The 25,606-nt window shown below is 36.7% G+C and overlaps 2 protein-coding genes across 4 annotated transcripts; one reads left to right on the top strand and one right to left on the bottom strand.

The window, feature by feature from the left end:
• The first annotated feature begins 1,222 nt into the window (after nucleotides 1-1,222).
• Nucleotides 1,223-10,217, top strand: LOC132116991 (serine/threonine-protein kinase Nek6-like). Of its 2 annotated transcripts, none has more exons than XM_059525943.1 (10): nucleotides 1,223-1,364; nucleotides 5,921-5,983; nucleotides 6,195-6,335; nucleotides 6,594-6,656; nucleotides 6,742-6,852; nucleotides 7,610-7,718; nucleotides 7,817-7,924; nucleotides 8,073-8,167; nucleotides 8,953-9,066; nucleotides 9,525-10,217. In XM_059525943.1, exons 2-10 carry the CDS (start codon nucleotides 5,936-5,938, stop codon nucleotides 9,633-9,635), a joined length of 900 nt encoding a protein of 299 aa, XP_059381926.1. In that variant the 5' UTR covers nucleotides 1,223-1,364; nucleotides 5,921-5,935; the 3' UTR covers nucleotides 9,636-10,217. The 2 variants fall into 2 exon arrangements, with proteins under 2 accessions (XP_059381926.1, XP_059381925.1); XM_059525942.1 differs by lacking the exon at nucleotides 1,223-1,364 and adding an exon at nucleotides 1,476-1,601.
• Nucleotides 10,218-10,888: 671 nt separating this feature from the next.
• Nucleotides 10,889-21,985, bottom strand: LOC132116992 (proteasome subunit beta type-7-like). Of its 2 annotated transcripts, XM_059525944.1 has the most exons (9): nucleotides 21,828-21,985; nucleotides 15,781-15,874; nucleotides 14,943-15,040; nucleotides 14,692-14,832; nucleotides 12,992-13,107; nucleotides 12,720-12,778; nucleotides 11,773-11,924; nucleotides 11,421-11,447; nucleotides 10,889-11,120 (listed from the first exon to the last, which is right to left on the bottom strand). In XM_059525944.1, exons 1-9 carry the CDS (start codon nucleotides 21,887-21,889, stop codon nucleotides 11,009-11,011), a joined length of 861 nt encoding a protein of 286 aa, XP_059381927.1. In that variant the 5' UTR covers nucleotides 21,890-21,985; the 3' UTR covers nucleotides 10,889-11,008. The 2 variants fall into 2 exon arrangements, with proteins under 2 accessions (XP_059381927.1, XP_059381928.1); XM_059525945.1 differs by lacking the exon at nucleotides 11,421-11,447.
• Nucleotides 21,986-25,606: the final 3,621 nt, after the last annotated feature.

The following is a 25,606-nucleotide window of genomic DNA, read 5'->3' as shown; positions in this document are numbered from 1 at the left end:
TTGTATTATTATTATACTTTTATCCTTGCATATTTACTTTGCAAACTTTAAGAATATGTTCTAAAGTTGTCATTTTCTGATACACATACACTTGCAAAGAGTTTAAAACATATTCAACAGTAAAATGTAAATATATTTACTTAAATTAACTGTGTATTATAATATATGGGCTTTATATTATAAAAAGTATATTATAGCTTACAATATAATTTCTACACCCATTTTCTTGAACTCTCGCAGGCTCTCTCTCTTTTTTCCCCCCACTGTCTGAGACCTCGAGGGGGCGCTAGTGAATTTCAAATTACTGAGATGCCTGATGACTGTGCTCAATAAAGAATCATAAAAATCCACACATTCTTCAGTCTTGTCATTCTTGTTTAATGCCAGTAAACAGAGATTTTGTCACTTCCTCCAGTACAACACGTCAAATACGTCTGTCTGCAACAGCAAACTTTGACAAGGTGTCTGTGAGTGTTTCTGTGTTAAAGGCAGACACATGTTGGAAAGGTATTTGCTCATAATTTCCCCACAATAATGACAACTATTTGGTTGAAATGAGCGAGTGTGCGTGCAAGAGACCGAGAGAGGTGGGAGCGCTGCAAACTCAAGAAAGGTGTGGGTCCGCTTTCCATAAACCATAGCAGGTCACATGAAAAGTCTGGGGGTTTTGCTGATGTATCATTACTGCACATGGGGTTATACTGAAACAAATGTCGTCATGATGCTGTCATAGACCTGTCTGAATTACCCATCTTAAAGGTTAGGTCTGGGACGTATTGGCTTCAGAGCTTAATTAATGCATTTCTTACAGACACGTCATCTTTTTTTTTTTTGTCTATATACCACCACTACTACTAATAGGTTATTAAAATTTTGAAAAATAAAAGTCAACATTTATTATTATTATTATTATTATGAAGCAGTTGCGATATTGTCAATTAAATGAAATAAAATGAATAATATAATAATTATCAGACCCCTTACTATTGTTATTTATTTACTAATTTATAATTATTATTAGATGTTTTTGGTATTATTATTATGTCAATTATATAAAACAAATAATATAAAAAAATAACATGACTTACTGTAAATACTACTAGTAAGACTACAACAATAGTAATAATCATAATTTCATTATTTATCATAAACCATGAAACAAAATATCTGAATTACAAAGCTTTTTTCCTCGCTGAGAAAGTGAAGGGCAGGAGCAGTGGGTTACTGTAGGCACAGATCACAGCCATGTGATGCGCGGGGTGTGACTCAAACTTGCGTGGCCCGTGACATTGTCTGGAAACTGACCAAAGGGGCTTCGCAGCATTTTTCATTCCTGTAAATGTCTGAGGCACCGCGCTGAACAGGTAAGTGGAACTACTGCGTGACTTTTAACCCAATTTGCTGTGAAAACGCTCGCGATATGGCATTACAGTTGCACAACGTGCTGCTATTGTAGACGATATCGTGTCAAATTATTCACGGGGTGCATAATGTCGCAGTACAGCAATAAGAAAAAGAGAATTGAAAAACTAAATGAACTCAAGGCTGTTGAGTTGCTTTGGATTAAACTAGCTTACATGGAACGACGAATGGTAGGCATTGTAAGTATCTCATAGTTCACGTCTAACAAATGCTCTTGCGCGGAAAGTAGATCTGTTTTGAAAGTTCATGCATCTGTTTTCTGAATACAAGGGCCTAGTTCCGCTCGTTGATATGTTTCCAGAAGATTTAACGGCAATAAATTAACCCAAAACAATCGCATCGCACTGTAAATTTTGTATAGGGAATAAAACTCACATTAAGTATAAATAAATGCTCCTCTAGTTCAACGGGAACACCCACCTTCACACTGTAACTTCGATTATATGTGCAGATATAACTTACTGCTCTGAATCAACACTTGCATGTCATTATGGTTTATTTATTCAGATTATAAGTCGATTTTAATGTTTATTTGTTTGAATGATCGCACTGAAGAGCGCATGTTGTTTATAAGGAAAAGCTGCAGTTCTGACTCCGCCCACAGTTTGTTTGTATCCTTTCACGTGTTGTTGGACACAAAATAGCTTTCCCCTCTTATTTTTTTTTATCGAGATGACTCATACAGTTACAGGAAACATGTTATGCAAAAACACTGCATGCTAGCAATAAATAAAATTAAACATTTATATTAAACATGCAATTAAAAATAGGCTACATAAAATCACATAGCTATAAAATCACGTGGAATTCAGTATTTCGCAATAAGCAAGCAAACCTTAAGAATATTAATTAACAATATTACTATATTAATTAACAATATTACTAAAACATGAGTACCTAAGTAGTTGACACAATGTGTCACCTACCTAGTTCACGCCTTCTCTTCCTGTCAAAATATTAAGGCTTTTCAGAATAATTAGGCCTAGTTATGGCATGTAGTGAGAAAATGCATGTGATTAGTGACTTTAACTGTACGTTATGTTGTTTTCATCCAAGCACAGTAGATCAGTGCTAATCAAATTAGTTCCAACGTTTTCATTTTTTGTGACATGCAGAACTGATATGGGCTTCTTTCATCAAATCGAATATTATCATGCAGGTCTGTTTGATCAGACGTGTGTGTGTAGGTTTCTGTACACGCTCGGGGCTTTTTGGAAGTGAGATTGGGGATATGTGACGGGGGTTTCTGCTATTGAGTTTTTAGATCTTTAGCATTTTTACCGGGCGGAAACAGATGCGCGTGCGTGACTCACCAGAGAGGCTCGAACCGCGCGCACTTTACTTCTTCAAGACCACTGCTAATCTTAGATCCTTTCTCCTTAATCTTAAAGGGATGGTTCACTCTCGAATTGTTCCAAACCCGTCTACGTTTCTTTCTTCTGTTGAACACAAAAGAAGATATTTTGAGGAATGCAGATAACCAAATAGTTGACGGTAGCCATTGACTTCTAAAGTTCTATAGTTTCTATACTATACTTCTATAGTTTTTATACTATCTGTTTATACCTATACCAGCATCTATTTTTATAATAATAGAACGCGGTAAAAAAGAAAACCACTTGTTGAATCAGAGTTCATCCTATAAGTGGCCTGTCCATACTTTTTCTACCATAAATTATATAATTCATAGTTTTTGCATGCAAAAAAAGCATGTTTTTTTTTTTTGCCAAGGTTAGGTAAAGTAACTAACATTTAACCAATTAACACGTTTATTACTGTAGCATTTTTTACACAATAAACTGTATTTTTTTTCTGTAGAAAGTCAATTTTATATGCATCTACTACACCCATTCCCATCCAGAAAAGCCACATGCTAGAAACAGTATACTCTTTTATAAGAGTTGTGTCAGATGCAATTCTAAACATAGCCATCTTTATAAAATTCCTGTGTAAATAAGAATTAGCAAGATGATGCTTGACGGGTTTCTAAGTATAGGGTTTCTAAGAAAAATGTGATTCAGTGTCACCTCGAACCCATCTGAAAACACACACCGAAAGCAAACATAAGCAGTGTGGTTTTGGAAACAAACACAGTGGTGTGTGTTTGAACAGAGTACTGCACGTCCAGATGTGTGTCTCTTTGTTATAATGTTCCTGTGTGTGTGTGTGTGTGTGTGTGTGTGTGTGTGTGTGTGTGTGTGTGTGTGTGTCTGAGAGAGAGAGAGAGAGAGAGAGAGAGAGAGAGAGAAGAGTGGCACTGTTTCAGGCGGTAAGATAGAATTCTTCCTGTGCATTTTTCTTCACATGAATGAAAGGAAATTGGTACAGGACCACCCTCTCCTTCCCCTCCACTTAATCTCTCTCTCTTTTTTCTCTCCTTATGTAGACCTGTTTTTAACACATCTATCTAGATCCAAAAAAGCTTGATCTAACTTTATCTACATAACTTTATATCAATAGATATGTCTATGTATGTGTGTGTGTGTGTGTGTGTGTGTGTGTGTTTATGTATGTATGTGTGTATATATATATATATATATATATATATATATATATATATATATATATATATATATATATATATATATATATATTAGTGCTGTCAACCGATTAATTAGTGTATGTGTACTGTGTATATTTATTATGTATGTATAAATACACACACACATGCTGTATATATTTTGGAAATATTTACATGCATATACATTTATTATATTTATATTCTATTTTATATCTAAATATATTTAATATATTAACATAACATGGTTTTCTTAAATATATAAAGGCATGTGTTTGTATTTATATACACATAAGTATACACAGCACACATGCATATATTGTGTATACAAAAACTTATTTTGGATGCGATTAATCATGATTAATCATTTGACAGCACTAATATATTTGCACACAGAAACCCACTTAAAAACGCGTTCAACACATGCTCATTCTGCTAATTAGTCTTTATTATGCCTCTTAGGCACGAAATGTTACAGGAACAGTCATTTGTGTTTGTGTGTATTTGTGAATGTGGGTCAGTAGGTTTCTCGGAGCTGTTTGTACATGTCAAGCCGTACAGTGTGGAAGAGAACATGTGCCCTGAAGACGACATACACACTCATACACACCCCTGTTCCCATGCATCTGTGCATATACAGCACACTTACAATGTATTCTCTGGAACACTTTACTCAGGTTACACTAATCTGATACCTGGATAGGTACTGAAACTATAACAGACCTTTTTTAATAGGTTAGATTTAAGTGAGGCGCAACCGATCCGGTCTGTTAGGCATGATTATGTAAATCATCATCTTGCAGGTATCCGTATGACTTATCAGGATAAAGAGGAATGGTGTATCCCTGCCCTTCTCTAGAAGTCACACACTTCAATGCACTCTTTTCTCAATGCAATCTTTTGATCTGTCATGTGTTTCTGTAAAGAAAGTTTTAAAGAATTTCCCTAGTATTTTGAGAGTGGGTGTTTTGGAAAAAATAAAATGCTAAAACGGTGATAAGAGACCGGAAGAATTTGTCTAAATGCATGTGTTTCATAATTTCCTGCTGCTTATCACTTTATAAATTGGGGTGCGGGGGTGTGGTGTTAATTGTTTAGAGCCAGGATAAGTGTTTAATTTTTCTTTAAGTAAAATGTTATTCATATTTTAGTGGCATAAATAGTTGTGGTTTTAGACTTTATTGGATGCAGCATAGCTCTGGGTGATATATTGAATATTCACAATATGGTATAAAATTAAGCAAGCAACATTTCATTTAGTAAAGAAAAAAATACTGCATTTTACTTGCATTAAACATTTTGAAATAAGCATAAATTAAAATGCAGTGGACAACCCTGATCAATTTGGTTTCAGTAAGTCTTTGTTTTTTTTTAAGAAATTAAAAATGTATTTAGCACTCCTGCAAAAAAAAAAAAAATTGTATGAAGCAGCACAATGTTTTTCAACATTGATAATGATAAGAAATATTTCTTGAGCAGTAAATCAGCATATTAAAGAGATTTCTGAAGGATCATGTGACACTGAAGACAAAACAACAAACAAAAGAACATTCAGCTTTGCATCACAGAAATAAATAACATTTTCAAATATATAGAAAACACTTATTTTAAGTTATATTAATATTTAACAATATTGCTGTTTTAATTGTATTTTTAGACAAATAAATGGTGCTTTGGTGAGCATAGCTTCTTTCCATTTCCTCAAAAAGAAATAAATCAATTAACCATCTTATCAATCCCAAAATTTTTAACAAAAACGCAGGATGATTTATACCACAAAATGACATTTTTTATTTTGCTCTCATCTGTCATAACCCACTGCTGTTTTAAAGCACTGACAGCTGCTTTTTATTCTCAGGCTTTGTTTGAACGGCTAAGGATTGTTTTTATCGTTACTGAAAAACTAGAATGAAACAAAGCAGCCATCTGGAAATGAAACGACACCTTTTGATTGACTCTGTCCTTTGTGTTTGCCTGCAGGTCTGGAATGTCATTATGGAGCAGAACAGCCTTCAAGATCAGAATCAAAATTACACAGTGCCGGTACAGAACGACCAGATCTGACCACACACAAACACACACACACACACACACACACGTGCAGCTGCGGGCACAAGCCTGGGCTCACGTGGCCATACACACTGTTATTACAACAGCAGACAGAAGCTTTATGAATCATCGCATTGATAATGCTGATATTACCACACCGCTCTGACTCTCACTGTCTCTTTCTGTTCCTCTGTCTGTCTCTCAGAGGAACATGTTAGGATATGGATTCTATTCATTGATGTCAAACTTCCTCATCGAGAAAAAGATTGGCCGTGGTCAGTTTAGTGAGGTTTATAAAGCCACTTGTCTACTGGACAACCAGCAAGTGGCACTAAAAAAAGTACAGGTGAGCATTTACATGTCTTTAAATTCCATTTTACTCATACTGTTGCAGCTTGTATACTAATGTATAATGCATGCAAAATGTGCAATGTTTAACCAGAGAAGACTGTCCATAATGCAGTGCACTTGACCTTATCTTACATTGCCAGTGTGACGAATGAACCAAGAACCAATTTTATCATCTATTGCTCAACATTCAATTACCCAATTTGACACAACCATGCTTCCGGATGGATGTTGTAATATTGTGTTGTTTTCTCAGTTCTTTGAAATGATGGATGCTAAAGCCCGGCAGGACTGCATTAAAGAGATTGACTTGTTAAAGGTTAGCAGCGTGCGTTTTTAAACCCAAACAAGTGTCTCTGTTTTTGAGAGTTTGGTGAGGTTTTATTTTCATTCTGTGATTTCAGCAACTGAACCATCCAAACGTCATTAAGTATTTGGACTCGTTCATAGAAGGAAACGAGCTGAATATTGTTCTGGAGTTAGCAGGCGCTGGTGACCTTTCCCAGATGATTAAGGTCAGTGTCAGGCAACACATTAAACAGCCACAAGAATGTCATTAAATGTGCATGTGTCAGTGTTATTTTAATGTATTTTTTGTTCATATTTGTTAATAATATTTGTCGATGTTTCGAATATGATATGATTTTTGGATGTTCTGTTTTCATATTAATTTTAGTTTTAGTTTTTGTAAATTTTTTGTTTTGTTCATTTTTAGTTGTTGTTTTTTTTATTGTATTTATCGTTTTAATTAAGTTGTAGTTTTTTAGTATTAGTTTATTCATATAATGCCTTTTATTATACCCTTTTTATAGTTTCTTTCAATATTTTGAATTCAAATTTATTTTTGTATATTTTGGTCATTATTTTAGCAATTCTATTGTTAGCAATTTTTTTGCATTATTCTAATTGTTTAGTGTGTGTTTGTGTGTGTGTGTGTGTGTGTATATATATATATATATATATATATATATATATATATACACACACACACACACACATATATATATAGTTTTTATTAAGTTGCAATTTTTTAGCATTATTAGTATTATCATTTTCTTTTTTAATTTTTCTTTAGTCATTTTATCAGTTTTAGTATTAGCTTATTTAGCTGCTTTAACACTGCAACTTAAACTAAATGTCTCTGTAACTGGATGAAATAAAATACATTTGTTTTACATTTTATTTCAGTTCATATTTTATTTCAAGCAAAGGAAATGTTTATGGTTTTATCATTTGTTTTAGTTCATGATAATAACCCTGTCATGTGTGTAGTATTTTAAGAAGAAGCGGAGGTTGATTCCTGAACGAGCGATATGGAAGTATTTTGTGCAGCTGTGCAGCGCGCTGGAACACATGCACTCACGCAGAGTCATGCATCGAGGTAAATCCACTTTATTTCTAATACAGACACATATGATTTGTCTCATCAATGTGCGCTCATTTATTTTGTTCTTCTGTACATGTTTGTGTGTGCATCAGATATAAAACCAGCCAACGTCTTCATCACAGCTACTGGAGAGGTCAAACTTGGTGACCTTGGACTTGGTCGATTCTTTAGCTCCAAAACCACTGCTGCGCACTCTCTTGGTACAACTGACCTCCACACAAACACTCAGATAAACACACACTTCATGCATGTACTGAGTGGAGTGAAATAACTAAACCAGCCAGTCAATACAAATATCCAAATACACAGGAACTGCATACCTGCTTAACATGTATCTGTCTTTCCCAGTTGGAACTCCATATTACATGTCTCCCGAGAGGATTCATGAAAACGGCTACAACTTCAAATCAGACATCTGGTCCTTGGGTTGCTTGCTGTATGAGGTACACAAACACATACAGTAATTTGTTCATACTAGCGTTCAAAAGTGTGAATGTATTTTTGAAAGAAGTCGCTTATGATCACCAGGGCTGCATTTTTTTTAATCAAAAATACTAAAAAAAAAAAAATTAAATTGCAATAATATATATATATATATATATATATATATATTATTGCAATTTAAAATAACTTTTCTATATGAATATGTTTTAAAATGTCACTTATTCTTGTGATGCAAAGCTGAATTTTCAGCATCATTACACCAATCTTCAGTGTCACATGATCCTTTAGAAATCATTCTAATATGCTGATTGGCTGCTCGAGAAAAATTTCTGATTATTACAAATGCTGCAAACAGTTTCTGTTGCTTAATATTTTTGAGGAAAATATGATTTTTCCCCTAAGATTCTTTGATGCTCATGCTCTGCATTTAACCCATCCAAAGTGCACACACACCATGAACACACACCCGGAGCAGTCGGCAGCCATTTAGCAGTTGAGGGTTCAGTGCCTTGCTCAAGGGCACCTAAGTCATGGTATTGCCGTCCGAGACTCGAACCCACAAACCTAGGGTTATGAGTCAAACTCTCTAACCTCTAGGCCACGACTCCCCTACCAATAAAATTTATTGTATATGTCAAGGCACTGTACTAGAATAAATACTGAAATACATTGTTTTGAATGTACAGCCACTAGAACAGTGGAACAGTAATACTGTCAAATAGTAAGCAATACAAGCAAGAATTATATGAATTATATTTTGATGAGTAATATTTGTGTCTTTTAGATGGCAGCTCTGCAGAGCCCCTTCTACAGCGACAAGATGAACCTGCTCTCATTGTGCCACAAGATCGAACAGTGCGATTACCCTCCTCTGCCTTCAGAGCACTACTCACAGAAGGTACAACACACACACACACACACACACCCAGCATTACATGCCTCTGTTATGAAAACAATGAGATAACATCTCAATACTCCAGTGAGCACAATCGTATATGATGCTGTAGAGCTATTAGAACTACTATTGTAGAGCTTTTGTCACTTATAGAGCTGAATGATGTATTTGCAACAGAGCATGCAATTAATTAAATGAGTCAATAGCATTTGCTTCATAATACTATAGATAGAAGTTTGTTTCCAACACAGTAAAAAAAAAATAATTGCAACTTTTTTCCTTATGATTTTGATCTTACTGACCTCAAACAATGGTGTTTAAAAATATCAGAAATATTATGAAGATGCTGTCTAGGTAGTCAGCTTACTATGTTTTGTTACACAGCCCATCTCAACAATCATATCATGAAGACACAGCATATGAACAGTGATGTAAACTACACACCCTTGTATGTGTTGCAGCTCAGAGATCTGGTCAGTATGTGCATCAACCCAGATCCTGACCAGCGGCCCGACATCAGCTTCGTCCTGCAGTTCGCCAAACAGATGCACCTGTGGACGTCCAGCACCTGATACACATACAAACACACACACACCTGCAGCAATGAGGAGAACCATTGTGAAGTCTCAGTCCAACTGATCAAGCTATAGAAAGATCTAGAATTGAGTAAGGAGAGAATGCCAACAGTGTCTATGCTGTTTTAAGCTGAGCGTTTCTCTAGATTTGTATTGAAAGGATTACCAATATATTCTGTTGTGCCTTCAAATGATGTTTCACAGTGCTGTATGTTGATTGGTTTAGAGAAAGTTGGTTTGGTCAGGTGACCATTGCCTCATGTTGATGATGTCAAAGCAAGATGGTTCCATTTATACATGCTTTTACCGTAGGCTTATATTCATAACAGCATTTAAAGAGCCTTACATTTCATTACTTATCTCTCTGTTTCTGATACACACACACACATACAATTGTTGAGTGTTTTGTGAGGAAACACTTGTGTTGGATGGTGGGTTCAGCAGTTTTGTCCTCTGGTCAAATATCTACCAAAAGAAAGTATTCATTGTATCCGAAGAGATGTTATTTTTAAGGAATTATGAAGCAATTGCTCATGTTTAAATGTGTAATTAACTATAAAATGTAACTGGAAATATTGACTTTGTGATAGCTTTGTTTTGAAGGACATCTGAAGCATTTTAATTAATTCCCATTAGTGTTGTTTATATGAGATTTTCTGAAGAAAAATGGCCCAATTATTATGAATTGAGAATTTGTATTATCTACTACGGTTTCTATTTAGCGCCCCCTGGTGATAAGCAAATTTAAGTACTATCATTTATCACATAAAACATAATACACTTATTTGTGTTTCAACCCTTTAGCTAGTGTAACTTGAGCAAATCTGCAAAAGATTTCAATTTCAAATAAATGCTGTTCTTTTAAACTTATCAAAGAATTAATCAAAATAAATTTAGCAGCACAACTGATTTTAAAATTAATAAGAAACGTTTCTTGAGCAGACAAACAGCATATTATAATGATCATGAGACACTGAAGACTGGAGTAATGATGATGAAAATTCAGCTTTTCATCACAGGAATAAATTGCATTTTAAAACAGTTTCAAATAGGAAAGTTATTTTACATTTTATTCAAATTTCACATTGCTGTGTTACTGTATTTATTCTAAAATAAATGCATCCTGGGTGAGCATGAGAGACCTATCTAAAGAAATTTTACCCAAAATTTAATTTGCCTGCCATACTAAAAACACAAAATAATAGGTTATTTGAAATAAATGATAATGGGTGTACAAGAAAGACACAAACTTTGCAACGTTTGGAAACTTTTATTGGAAATAATGAAAACTTATTAAACCACCACACAAGACTTGAGGTCAATGGTTATGTGGGAAACAAACAGATCAAAGTGTGGTGGGTTGTATCATCTCAGGAGGTGTCCATAGTCTGCACGCTTTCCTCCACCACCTCCAGGTTCAGAGGAGTCACGGTCTTCGTCAGAACCCCAGTAGTTCCATGCTTGTACCTGTAGCTTCCGGTCCTGTGAGGAAAATACACATCAGCTTAAAGAAGATTCAACTCCTGCAAAGAAACTAGTCTAATCACACACGACTAATCAGAACTGAAACACTGATGTTTTTCACCAAATAAAACCAATCACTTTGGTGCTCTACAAAAACATGTAGAATTATGTTAGCAGAAGACTGTAAGAGAAAAATCACCAAACATCTTGTCAGTTTGAACAATTCAACAACTGCAAACTCACGCCTGGTTAGTCAAACACATGCAGGTTATAGTTTTGTCTAGACGTGGTGCACGTTTGAACACAAGGGTTACTCACACAGGGCGTCCATAAACCTTATCCTCCCTTAAAAGGGAACAGTGAAGCATGAGCCTTTCATTTGATTCAAATCTCTGATTAATATCATGCACAGAAGTGGTGGGCTGCATTCACAGATTGTTAATCACATTGACCATTTGGGTCTAATAATCTGACTGTGTAATAATCATAACATGCCTTTTCTTAATCATATAAGCTAGCATTTATGTCAGTTTACGATTCTTTTTAAAAAGCACACTCAGATATTCACATGAACTGGACTGATTACACAGATTTTATCATGCAGCAAGTTTGACTGCAAAGTTTAGACAGGTGTGTGAGGTGATGTTCCTTTGGCAGTACAGTTGCTCACTTTACTCCCTTCTTGTTGGCCACATCATGAGGTCTCAGGTAGTCCACCTTCCCCTTGGTGATCACACACAGGTCGATGTTGCTGCCTGAGCCAAGGTCATTAAAGATACCAGCAGCTATCGCGTCCCGCACCAGACGCTTGGCCTCTTCCTCCTGATCGACACAAGCAGCATCATTATTTAACTGCGATGGATTAAACTGTTCCCATGTGTTTTAACCAATTTAAAGGAATATTGCATTCACAAAAAAACTATTTACAGCTTATAGTTCAAATATCAAACCCAAAATTACTAGGCATGTATTTCTAGGAATCAGTAAGATTAGCTCCCATGACTTTAGTTTAAAAAACACTGTTTTTTGGGAAATTCTCAGATACTGCAAAGTTGTCCATATCTGTTTGAATCCTGAATATATACACTAATATTCAAAACTTTAAGGTCGGTTATTGAAATGTTTTTGAAAAGTATCTTAGGCTCACCAAGGCTGCATTTATTTGATTAAAAATACTGTAGAAACAATAATATTGTGAAATATTATTACAATTTAAAATAACTGATTTCTAATTTGATGTACTATAAAATGTCATGTGTTGTTGTCATTAGCAACTGGTCTAATATGCTGATGTAGTGCTTATTTTTATAAATGCTGTTAATGTTGTTAACATTTCTATATGCCATTTCTATAAATGTTGTGCTGCTTAATATTTTTATGGAAACTGTTACATTTTTTTTTTCGGGATTCTTTGAGAAATAGAAAGTTCAGAAGAACACCATTCTTTAAAAACGAAATATTCTGCAACGTTATAAATGTCTGTGCTGTCACTTTTTATTAATTTAAATGCATCCTTGCTGAATAAAAGTTATAAAAAAAAAGGCTTGCTGAAATCAAACTTCTGAAAGATTAAAAAAAAGAGCCAAAAAGACACAAATGCACGCGAGGGAGGGTTACCTCCATATTGGGCCTGTAGCGATCCTCAAAGACGGCCATTGCTGCCAGAGATCCAGAACCTGATGAGACAAACACATGCTAATGTTACCAGTGAGAAACAGCCAATCAAAAGGATCATCTTCTGCAATAACAGATATCCATTAAATGATGCATGTTATCTTGTCATATGGCACACTAGCAAAGCCAGTCAGTCAAAAGCTTTTCAGAAACACAATGTCTCCCTCTTTTGGTGAAATGGGAAGATGACTCATAGGTATGAAAGTGTAACTCACCCATAGTGACATAGGGCAGTTTATCGGTTGATCCGTGTGGATAGATGCTGTATAAGTGTGGGCCGTTGCAGTCAACCCCTCCGAGAACTAATGCAGCACCAATATATCCCTGATACCTACATATGAAAACACAGGGTTTACACTCCTGATCAAAAGATTGGAGTGAAGATTTGTATTATGTTGTTTAAATATATGCACATATTTGATCAAAAAATATAATAAAATCAATAATATTGTGAATTGTTATCTAATTGTTATTTGAAAATTGTTAGAACAGAACTTTATTCAAAAAAGTTGGATTTTCAGCATCATTACTCCAGTCTTCAGTGTCACACGATCCTTCAAAATTCAATTACTATTAGTTATTCTTAGTTTTTATTATTATCAGTAGTGAAAAAATTTAGCTGCTTAATATTTTTGTGGAAACCATGATTAATTTTTGGAGATTCTCTGATGAATAGAAAACCATTTAATTGAAGCAAGTCTTTTGTAACATTATGAATGTGTTCACTGATGAATATTTTTTTATATTTTCTTTTACTTTAAATGGTAGTGTATTGTGGTTTCCACAAAAAAATAAAAAAAATAAGCAGCACAACGTTTTCAACTTTGATAACAAAAAATGTTTCTTGAGCAGCAAATCAGCATATTAGAATGATTTCTGAAGGATCATGTGACACTGAAGACTGGAGTAACGATGCTGAAAATTCAGTTTTGATTTCAGCAATTTCAAATATGAAACGATTATTTTAAATTAGGGCTGTGCAAAAAATCAAATGCGATTTTCATGCACATCTCATCAGTAAAGACGCTCCTGTAATTAGAAGTATATCTCCAGCACGTGCGTTCGGATCAGGGTTGCCAGGTTTTCACAACAAATCCTGCCCAGTTGCTTCTCAAAACTAGTCCAATCGCACTTCCAGGAGGTTCCCCGATAAAAGTTGCTTCCCGGGGTTACAATATAAGGTTTTTTAGCAGGGTTGCCTTGGTAACATTCGCATTTTAGGTGCCAAATATCAATAAATTTGTATTGGGGTCGCTTCGACCCACGGACATGAAAAACCACAGACTTGGCAACACTGGTTGGCATTTACTACACCGAGCCGTAATTCACTGACAATCTACAGAAAATCGATTTTAAAATCGCAGGCGATTCTTTGTCGATTTTGAAAACGATTTTGTGTTAGTTGTCGGTAGACTACGGCTCTGTGTAGTAAATGCCGGTCCACCTGAACCAGTGTTGCCAAGTCTGCGATTGTTTTTCATGTCCACGGTTTGAAGCAACCCCAATACAAATAACGTGATATTTAGCCCCTAAAATGCGAATTTTACCAAGGCAACCCTTCCAAAAAATGTATATTTTAACCCCGGGAAGCAATTTTTATCGGGGAACCTCCTGGAAGCGCGATTGGACTGGTTTTGGACTAGTTTTAAGAAGCAACTGGGAAGGATTTGTTGTGAAAACCTGGCAACCCTGATCCGAACGCACGTGCTCGAGATATACTTCTAATTACAGGAGCGTCTTTACTGATGAGATGCCCATGAAAATCGCATTCGATTTCTTGCACAGCCCTACTTTAAATTTTAATATTTCACAATATACCTGTTTTACTGTATTTTGATCAGCAGCTTCCAGCCTTCTTTCAAAAACATTTAAAAACCTTAATTCTTCAACATGGAGCGCTGTGATGATACATTACCTGAAGAGCATCTGTTTGAGCATGCGGTTGGCGGTGGCGACTCGTGGGAGACGGCTGGTGGACAGAGAATGGAGCTCCAGGTTGGAGGAGATGATCTGTGTGGTCATCTCAGTGTCCGCTGCGGTACCGGCTCCACAACAGCTACAGAACAAGAGGAAGAGAGCCAGGTGGTTTCAGAACAACGGCAATGGATTTCAGGGATTGTAAATTAGTCATTCAAAAATGGTCTATAATCATGTGTTTGTACTCACTATATGTTGGGAGAGATGTAGTGAATTTTAGAGCAATTCTTATCAGCGACGATCATTCCTTCAGTCGCACGAGTGTCTGCACCTAAAACAACACCATCCTGAGAGCGAGAGAGATGATTTTTATGAGGCAATCTTCCTTCTAGGTCACCACTTTTTTTGACAGAAATGAGGTTATTAAAGGGTTAGTTCACCCAAAAAAGAAAATTATGTCTTTAATGACACCCTCATGTCGTTCCAAACCCATAAGACCTCCGTTCATCTTCAGAACACAGTTTAAGATATTTTAGATTTAGTCCGAGAGCTTTCTGTCCCTCCATTGAAAGTGAATGTACGGTATACTGTCCATGTCCAGAATGTGCAGTGATGCGGCTGACGAGTTTTCTGGTGCGCCCAATAACAAAGATAACACATCAGCAGCGCCACTCCAGTGTTGTGAACACGCTCACAACAGACCCGGAAGAGAAGACCATGCTGAATAAAGTCGTAGTTTTCGCTATTTTTGGACCAAAATGTATTTTCAATGCTTCAACAAATTCTAACTGACCCTCTGATGTCACATGGACTACTTTGAAGATGTTTTTATTATCTTTCTGGACATGGACAGTATACCATACATACATTTTCAATGGAGGCACAGAAAGCTCTCAGACTAAATCTAAAATATCTTAAAGTTTGTTCCGAAGATGAACGGAGGACTTACGGGTTTGGAACGACATGAGGGCGAGTCATTAATGACATTGTTTTTTTGGGTGAACTAACCCTTTAAGTTAAACCATTTACTTACTCGGTTTACTTTTACTACTATTTACTTATTACAATCATCTATGCCTTTTCTTACCTTGTAAACGACTCCACAAATGGTGGTGCCGGTTTTACGAGCAGCAGGAGAGCTGAAACCGAGGTTATTGATGTCTGCCTCCAGAAGAGCATTTCTATAAAAACACAAACATTTCATATTTTTTCCCCAACTTAATTGTTTATTCAGCCCTATATATTCCAACTCCGCTCTTTTATGAACTTGGATAAGATTCCACATTAGCAACAAAAAAGTAAACAGCTATTTGTATTATTTTTGACTCGTAATGACAGCATGTCAATAACAGATTGATTGATCCGCAAAGCTCTCCTGACAACTAGTGGACGCTTTTAACACATACTTATATCAGCACTCTTTTCAAGTACTCCTCGCTGCATACTGTAGCACGGTGACGTCACGTATGTGCGTCACGTGTGTTTACCGCGCATGCGCAGAAACGTATGTGTATTTACCGTAAATAAGATTGTGCGCCGTACTGACTGTCATTAATGCGCATATCCAGGTTCATTCACTTCCGGATGTTCGTAAGGTATGGTGGATATGATATATTACTTTTGTTTTCTTAAAAAATTGCGTTTAAATTGCTTTTAATTTTAAGAATGCTTTGGTCATAATCATAGAGAGCGTCATTGCAAATGTGTGCGATTTCAAACATTTATGACATGTTTTATGATATAGTATTGGAATGCTGGTCTTTCAAAGTCTTATTTCGCCTAAAATGAAGCATTAAAGATGTATTAAAATAGAGCAGAAAGACTTAATGTAAGTAATACCATTGATGGTTGCATGTATTGCAAAAAAAATATCATATTTGTAATCTTTTTCATTAACATTATCAAAGATTAATAGATACTGTAACATGTATTGTTCATTGTTAGTTCATGTTAATTAATACATTAACTAGTGTTTACCAATGACACCTTACTGTAAAGTGTTACCTCTTAAATTGACCTTCATTTGTCTTAATATGACTTTTTGGGGACATTGTCAGTGAGAAGAAATTCAGAGAAGAGACCCACTTCATGTGGCTAGAGTACTGTAATCTGTTTTTCTTTCTCTGACAGACTGTATAGCCCTAAACTGTAAAATTTTCAAATTGAAAAAAACTTCAAACCTTCAGGCCATGCTTTCTCAAACCAAGCCAACCTAAATTTTGACTTAACAAACTTTATTAATTTAGTTGATGTTAATGCTGGTTATAAATTAAATCTCTTAGGTAGTTTACAGACAAAGCAAATAACAGTTTTTCTAACACCATGCTATAATATATTTAAAAATACATTTAAAATATTTTTCTTGTATGGCTCTTCTGCCTGTCTTCAAAATGATTTAATATTGCTTTAGTATTGTTTGTTCTTTTATGTAAATTAGGTGTCGTGAACTGGAGTGCATTGTCTGAACAATACAACCTGAGTTCCGGGCGTCATGTTCTCTGACCCAGTGCCTCCGGTGCAGTGAGATATTTAAAGACTGTCCACCTGGCTGTGTGAGGAATCGCAGGAGGAGAGTTCTGTGTGGGTTTTATCCATTCAAAGAATTTGAGGGCTACTGCTTGACTTATTGTTTTATCAGTGATGGAGGTGAATTTCAGATTTTTTTTTCTTGTGTCATGTCTATAGTCTTAATCTATATTTGTATATACAATTATATTTTCTGTTTTGTTCTTTGAAATAAATAAGATCACTGTCATCAGTTTGTTTCTTTTGGAGGCACCATCCATAAAATGGGATGCAGACACTGAAAATATACTGTATGTAGTCAACTGAACTTAAAACTACTTTATTGGCTTAAATTTTTCACATGTAGAATTGCCAAAGCAAAAGAAAAATGTCCAAATTTATAGTTAAAAAATAGATAAACAAGAACCATAGCATAAGAAAGGCAGTGGCTATTTACACTAAGTGCACATGGCTATAGATTATATTTATACTATGTTAAAATAGCAGGATTTTCTGCTATTTATAGTACTTATTGCAAATAGTGCAATTATTTGCACCTCAGTATTGTAGTACATTATAAAACAGTATGCAATAATTACTGAGTGTAAATTATAATTTTAATTCAAATTATTAAATGGATGCCACCATATTAGGACAATAAAGCCCTCCCTCACAACTTTTTGATTATTTCCCTCGTTTTTATTTAAAATAAATGCTTTTCTTATGTAATTTGAAATTTGAAAAGGTAGAAAAAAAAACTGTCAAAAGGCAGATTCGGACCCAGATCGATTTCATCAAATTGTGAACAACACATTTTTTACCATATGCACTATTAGAGCAGACGACTGTACTTTATCCGTTGTAATTTTGACTAGCTCAATAAGAAATATAAGGTGCCATTGAAGTGTAATATTACAATATACTAGGGGTGTGCATGGATAGTCGAACATTCGAATATTCGTTCTCCTCTTATTATTCGATAAATAAAAATGATATTCGAATTTCGCAAAAAAAAAAAAAAAAAAAAAAAAAAAAAAAAAAAAAAAAGTTCACTATAAAACCTAATTTGGTCACTTTCTGTGATTTTCCACGGCATATTTGAAGATGTATGCAAGCAAAAAAATAATGAATGAATAAGGGGCCGTTCACATATCGCGCCTAAAAACGCGTGGAAAACGCTAGGTGCGCCGCTTTCTCCTTCTTTGCAAAGCGCTCGGGCAGAAGTGCACCTGAGGCGCCTGCCGTTGCTAAGCAACAATGACACGCTCTCTCCATGAAGAAGCGGAAATTTCAGCAAAGGATAAATGGATTTGCAGCACAAAAAAAAAATCGCTTTCAGTAGTTCTGCTACTAAATTTATTTCAAAATGGCAATCCATATACAGCTATGATCAGCTGTTCCTTCATCTTGGCTGAGTTTTCAACGTTGTTACGGGAAAGGATGAAGCTGAATGTTTAGTTCTTGTCACATGACCTGCGGTGCGCTTGCGGTATTCTGAAAAGTTGAGATGTTTTTAACTCGATGCGGTGCAGCAGCGCCTGGAAAAAATGGGCGCGTCGCTTCCATTATGAGCGCGCATACTGCGCGCCTACATTGGAAATAACGACCTTGAGCGCGCAAAAGACGTGATATGTGAACGGGCCCTAAGAACTGCGGTCTTCTACAGTACTTCAAATATGCCGTGGAGAATCACAGAAAGTGACCGAATTAAAGAACATTGTTGCGGCATCTCTCAGGCAACGGATAAACACAGCTAACTTGGAGAATGCAGTGAAAACTCCTCTTCTTGCGTCTGCCCTAGACCCTCGGCACAAACATCTCAAGTTTCTTGATGAAAACATGTGAAAACGACAGGTCTAGATATTGAGCATGCCAAATATCTCTCGGGCATCGGTGACTCGTCGGCGATTCTCTCAGATCGCGTATTTGCTCATTCACACTGCATGATTGTCACTCGCGTGAACGAGCTCAGATTTGCCTGTGATTTCCTTGATGCGAGTGGTCACGAACGATGAAGAGGATGCAATGCCCACTCATCGGAAAAAGCTGAGCCAGTTCTTCAGCGATGATTACAGAGAGTCCAGCCGAGAAGAGTGGGAACAGTTCTTGCTGGAGCCATGTATTCCACCAGATGAGGATCCCATTCAGTGGTGAAACAAAAACACGAAGCACTACACAAAACTTATTCGCTTAGCACACCGTTATTTGTGAGTCCCGCCAGAGCGCGTTTTCTCCGCGGCCGGCCTTATTGTTAACAGACTAAGGAGCCGACTTTCCCCCGATCATGTTTACATGCCCGTATTTCTTAACAAGAACATGTAAAACAATAGAAAAAAAGTTTGCTGACAGTTTAAAAGTTTCAAAGTTAAGTGTAGGCTACGTTCTACAATAGCCTAATTGCTGCAGGCTGCTTTACGTTTTTTCTTTGTTCACTTTTTTTTATTATTGCTTTTAATCTGTACTTTTGTTTGTTTACACGCATTGTTAAAGGTTTTCAGCTACAAAACATGATGTGTAATGTTCAAGCTTATTGTGTATAAGCTTGTTCAAAATGACGGAAAAATGTTGCTGAAAAATAACGTCTGTCTCATTAAACTTAATTTAAATAAACGAATATTCGAATATTCAATTTTTGTTAGCTCAAATATTTGAATGTGATATTTGTATATACAATATACACAGTGAAGTAAAGTGCAACAGAATGTTAATATATTGTAAGTAAGATACTGCACAGATATTACAGAATTAACTTTAATTCCGTATAATTTTACCTCAGATGAAACATGGTTAAACATGGTTGTTTTTCCCGTCTTTTTTTACACCTTAATGTTCTTTAATACTTTAACATTTTATTATAGTTTTCTGTTAAGTATGCGCATCTATTTAATGCACGCACGACGCGAAAACAACCACGTATGTGCGTGACATCACCGCGCTACAGTCTGCAGCGAGAGGTGGCTCACTCTTTTGAGGTTAATATAAAAATATTGACTTTTATGAAGAAACGACCAAATGATGCCAAACTAATTAGGATTTTATAACAGAAAGGATTCACTTCATTACAAAACAAAAAATTAAAGCTTCTACTTTGTTGTTACAAGGCTCAGTCGTGTAAAGCCGCGTTCAGACTGCACGATTTTAGCCCAGTTTTTGGCTCGCCGACAGGTTTTGAGAAATCGCCAACAAATGCCCGAAATCACAGGCAAATCTGAGCTCGTTCAAGCGAGTGACAATCACGCAGTGTGAATGAGCAAAGACGCGATCTGAGAGAATGCTCAATATCTAGACCTGTCGGCGATTCAAAATCATGCTGTCTGAAAAGTGTTCTGACTGAAAACTACATCGGCGATGACCGACAGCCAATGAGAGAGCAAGGGCGAGGAGTTATAAACCACAATATCAGCAAGCATGGCTTCATTTCAGAAAAAGGCTGTCTTCTCGGTCTATTTGGACCCATGAAATGGAAGATAAATTAGTATAAATTTAGCAGGAGCACCCGTGTCTGTTTGACGTTTCATCTGAGCTATCACGTGAAAACTCCAGTATTGCACGTGTGATATCGCTTGTTTCCTTGTCACATCTTGCGTGTGTTTGGTTGTGAAACATAGTTTGCATGCCAGACAGAGTTGTCAGCGATTCTTCCTATGGTAAAGTCATGAAAGTGAAAAAAATGAAAGTGACGTGACATTCAGCCAAGTATGGTGACCCATACTCAGAATTTGTGCTCTGCATTTAACCCATCCAAAATGCACACACACAGAGCAGTGAACACACACACACTGTGAGCACACACCCGGAGCAGTGGGCAGCCATTTATGCTGCGGCGCCCGGGGAGCAGTTGGGGGTTCGATGCCTTGCTCAAGGGCACCTAAGTCGTGGTATTGAAGGTGGAGAGAGAACTGTACATGCACTCCCCCCACCCACAATTCCTGCCAGCCCGGGACTCGAACTCACAACCTTTCGATTGGGAGTCCGACTCTCTAACCATTAGGCCACGACTTCCCTGATGAAACCTTCTGTCGCCGATCCATCGTGCAGGGTGAACACAGCAGTGACTGAATGCTTGCCAAGATAGTCATGCAGTGTGAAAAGAACAGTGACCCGACTACTTTGAAAATCGTGCAGTCTGAACTCGGCTTAAGTTACCACGTATCCGACTCTTAATTTTTCTCGTCGTTATTAATCAAATACAAATCGTAGAAAGATTTGATGAATTAAAAGACGTTGTTTTTAATGTAAAAATGAATAAACTCGTGTAATTAAAGAGTTTAAATGTATATTTAGACTGAACTGCGAAATAGACTATAATAAGCGCGGGGTCGAAGCTCAGTAATAACAAATAAAAATCTAAACAATAATAAACAAAAACACGTTAAGTGTAGAAAACATATTTCTAAATTGAATACATAGCGTATTATATCAATTGATCCGTTTTTCATTGAATAAACCCGCTATTTAAATGAGTTTGGATAAATTCTCCTGAGTCATTCACACAGGCCGTGGCTCAACCGATCGCTACAAGGCCTTTAAGATACACTCAGACTCTTTATTGTTTCACAGAATTCGTAATATAAAAACTACCCCACTTCACCGGCTTAATTCCTGTTTATATAAAGCGATAAATCTCACCTCTTGCAGTTTTCGAAACTGAAACCGCCGGGGTAATACTGGCACACTGAGACGGTCGCCATGATTCTGCGGTCCCGTTTCCGGGAAGCGCGAGACTAGCTTCCCTCTGTGTTACACGCTTGAGCTTCCGCGCCCCACCTTATTTCTAGGCATATGATTTCTATAGCATATGCGTGGTAGGAACCTATAGAGCAGGAACATATACCATGTAACACGTGCTTCTGCCCCACGCTCTCGCCAATCGTTCCGATTCAGATTCTAGAAACAGCCGACGTGGAAAATCAGCGTTTACATTCCCCAAATTACTGTGAAACGTTATAGTTATTGTAATATAACCACCAGTTACTGTACTATAGAAAGATATGGAGTGTTGTCACACTAAATGGACTCGGTTGTCACAATGAGAACCTGGGTTTTGAAAGTTATTTCAAGGAAATGTAATGTAATTTAACGTCAATTTAACTTGTCTAAAATAAACGTTTATGATGTGCGTTATTAATAGACGGTGGGCCGAGGGTCCGTATCTGCTTTACTTTTCGAAATGAATGATCCCCATGGAGGGAGAACCTGGATTTGTAAAGTTGGGACGGTTGTTTTATTCTCAACGATATGAAAAGTGTTGCCACTCCCATTTATTGCACATTTTCCCCGAAATCATAATGCACGATCCGTAAATATGCAGGCAAACGCGGTTGCCTACTATATTAGTTGAGTCAATAGCGCGGCAAGATACTGACATGGGATTATTACTATCCAATCAGATGTAGTTTATTTAGAACAGCTGTTACACGAATGATTTAGCTATCAGACACGAGCACCAGCAATGCATTGATCGTCAAGGACATTCTTTGTGTGATTGTAAGTATTCATTTAATTAGAATATATTTATATAAAATGTTTGTTTTGTACACTGTGTTGTTCAAACGTGTGTAAGCGTCTCGTTAGTAGTGATGGCAAAATCGAGGCCTCGTGAACCAATGAAACAGTTGAACCAAATGTGCCATATTGTTTCGAGGCTTCGAATCAATCCGACACCCGTCTCAACGGTGACACCTAGTGGTCACTTGCAGGTGTTGAATGGAATCAACCTTGACGAGCCATTAAAAAAATTTGTTGTTTTTTTTATTATTATAATGTTCTAATATGTGAAGCTTGTAACCTATAGGCTCCTCACTGTGCATAATGTTATTTTGGTCCTGAAAAATGAATATTAATAAAAGAAATCAAGCCACAGTGTCTCACAAGGGACACTTGTTGCTGGCATACAAAGATATTTTTTTTGCAAGGACATACAAATGAGGAAAGATTACTGCTCTCTCTTTCCAGTAAGTTAGTGGATCATGAGTTCTGGGCAAATACGCATCGTTGATGTATTTTTTCACTTCCACTGTGGCATCAGCTGTAGCATTGTGTATCATCTTGGTTTGATGGATGCGAGTATCAAAAAGTTCCCATAAACTGTCCTGTGTTTCTACTGGTGTTGATGGTGATGGTGATGGTGATGATGGTGATGATGATGATGATGGGTGTGATGTTGACATTTCTGGGTCTGAATAAAAATGAAAACCGCAATTAGTAACAAATCCTAAACTGACGGCATATATGAAGGATATATTATATTACATGATTCAGATTACATAACATAACACAGACTGAAACTGCTCACCAGGATTTGTGTTTGAACGCATCAGTGAAGCACACTCCAGTGTGATATGCTTTTCAGCTTCCTGGGCTTTGGCAGCATTTCCAAATGCCACATTTTTGAACCTTGGGTCCAGCAGTGTAGCCAGTGCCAAGGCTCTAAAACTCTCATAACCTCCACATCTGGAGTGCAGACCTTCTTGCAGATGTGAGCCTATGAGCCAAAACAGGAGAAACACATATTTATAATAATGACAATAATATGACAGTTATGGCCAATCACATGGGTAGTATGGTCATTGTGGCCTACCTAATTGAACAGTTGATTCCTGCGTTGCATTTCCTTTTTTCTGTGCAAGCTTGTGCTGCAACATCCTGTACAGTGGTATAAGCTTTGAAGCAGACACTCTCTTTTCCTCTGACATCTCTGTTGTTGCGAGTTTGAATGGTTGCAGTATTGACAATGATTGTTCAATAATGTCATAATCAATACTTGTCAGGGGAGCAGTATCATTGTTTAAGTTGGAAAGTGCAGCAGCCACTGGTTCACGTTGGTCATACAAGCGCTGTAGCATGTCAAATGTGCTGTTCCATCTCGTGTCAACCTCCTGTATCAGTTTCAGAGTTGGTCTTCCCATCAAGCTCTGCATCTCCACAAGCTTGTCCTTTGCTTTGCAGCTGGATCTGAACAACCCCACTATCTTTCTGGCCTTCTGGCGTATTTCATTGATGACTGGGGTTTGATCTAGTGCCTTTTTCACAATCAAATTTAAAGTATGAGCAAAACATGGGACATGGCGAAGGTGGAGTAGCTGGGCACTTAGGATCATGTTAGATGCATTGTCAGTCACCATGCACTGAACTTTGGAGGTTATTCCCCACTCAGCCATTAGCAAGGCTTTAGCCTCCATGAGATGCTGGGCTGTGTGGGTTTGGTAAAACCTCCTTACACCCAGTACAACAGTTGCCATTTTTGCCTCTGGTGTTATGTAATGGCAAGTCACACCAAGATATCCATCCATATTAATGGAGGACCACATGTCAGCTGTAAGGCTAACAAATTCGGCCTTTTGTAGGTCCTCCATTGTCTTCTCCTTGGCTTTGTTGTACTTTTCGCTGACCATTATTTTAAGCACCTTCCGGGATGGGAGGACATAGCTTGGATCAAGCTTGTTCACAAATGCCCTGAATCCCTCATCGTCCACGATGGTGAAAGGCTGCAGATCCTTCACCACCATGTTTATAAGAGCCTCATCCAATTCCCTCTGTCTGACTTTTAAAAGAGAAGACAAAACATACTTTCAGACAAATACATTGGAAAAATACAGCTTCAATTAGTGCACATCTATTAAAAGTATAGCCTACTGGTTCATTATTTGGAAACCTTCCAGTGTTTATAATCAGTGCTTTATATAACTTATAAACTTTATAAACAGTGTCCCAAAAGGTTGTAATTATATTTCAATTATAATTATATCCCGAACAATGCATACCTTGCTTAGATGGCCCAGCAGTGTCAGTAGCAGGCCTAGGTACAGGGGGAATGCCATCCTCTGCACCCTGCAAAATGGCAGGATGAGTGCTCCTCAAATGGCGCATCATGGATGATGTATTGTTGCAGTAGGCTAGCTGCCGATCACAATACACACATCTCACTTTATTTGGGGTTTCTAAATGGAAATGCTCCCATACCACAGATGTACGGAATCTCTTCTGGGGAGCTTCCATTTTATCTATCTATCCAAATCTATCTATCTATATATGAATCGATCTATGTATCTAGATATGTATCTATAATCTATGTATCTATATATGTATCTATCTATAATATATGTATTTATATATGTATCTATAATCTATCTATATATGTATCTATCTATAATATATGTATTTATATATGTATCTGTAATCTATCTATATATGTATCTATCTATTAATCTAGCTGTCTATATATATATTTATATCTATGTATCTATTAATGTGTCACTATATGTATACTCTGTCTGTCTCTAGCCTCTCAGTCAATGTGTTGTGTAAATTTAAATGTAAGTCTAAATTGCCTATAACTAATCAAATCGCACTGTCACTATATCACCAAAAATCCGCTATCTCAAAGTCAAACTCCTCTCACAAAAACC

This window comes from Carassius carassius, chromosome 36, assembly GCF_963082965.1.
Source record: "Carassius carassius chromosome 36, fCarCar2.1, whole genome shotgun sequence".
NCBI lineage: Eukaryota > Metazoa > Chordata > Actinopteri > Cypriniformes > Cyprinidae > Carassius > Carassius carassius.
Note: the sequence above shows the minus strand (reverse complement) of the source record. Positions and strands in the feature narration are given on the sequence as shown.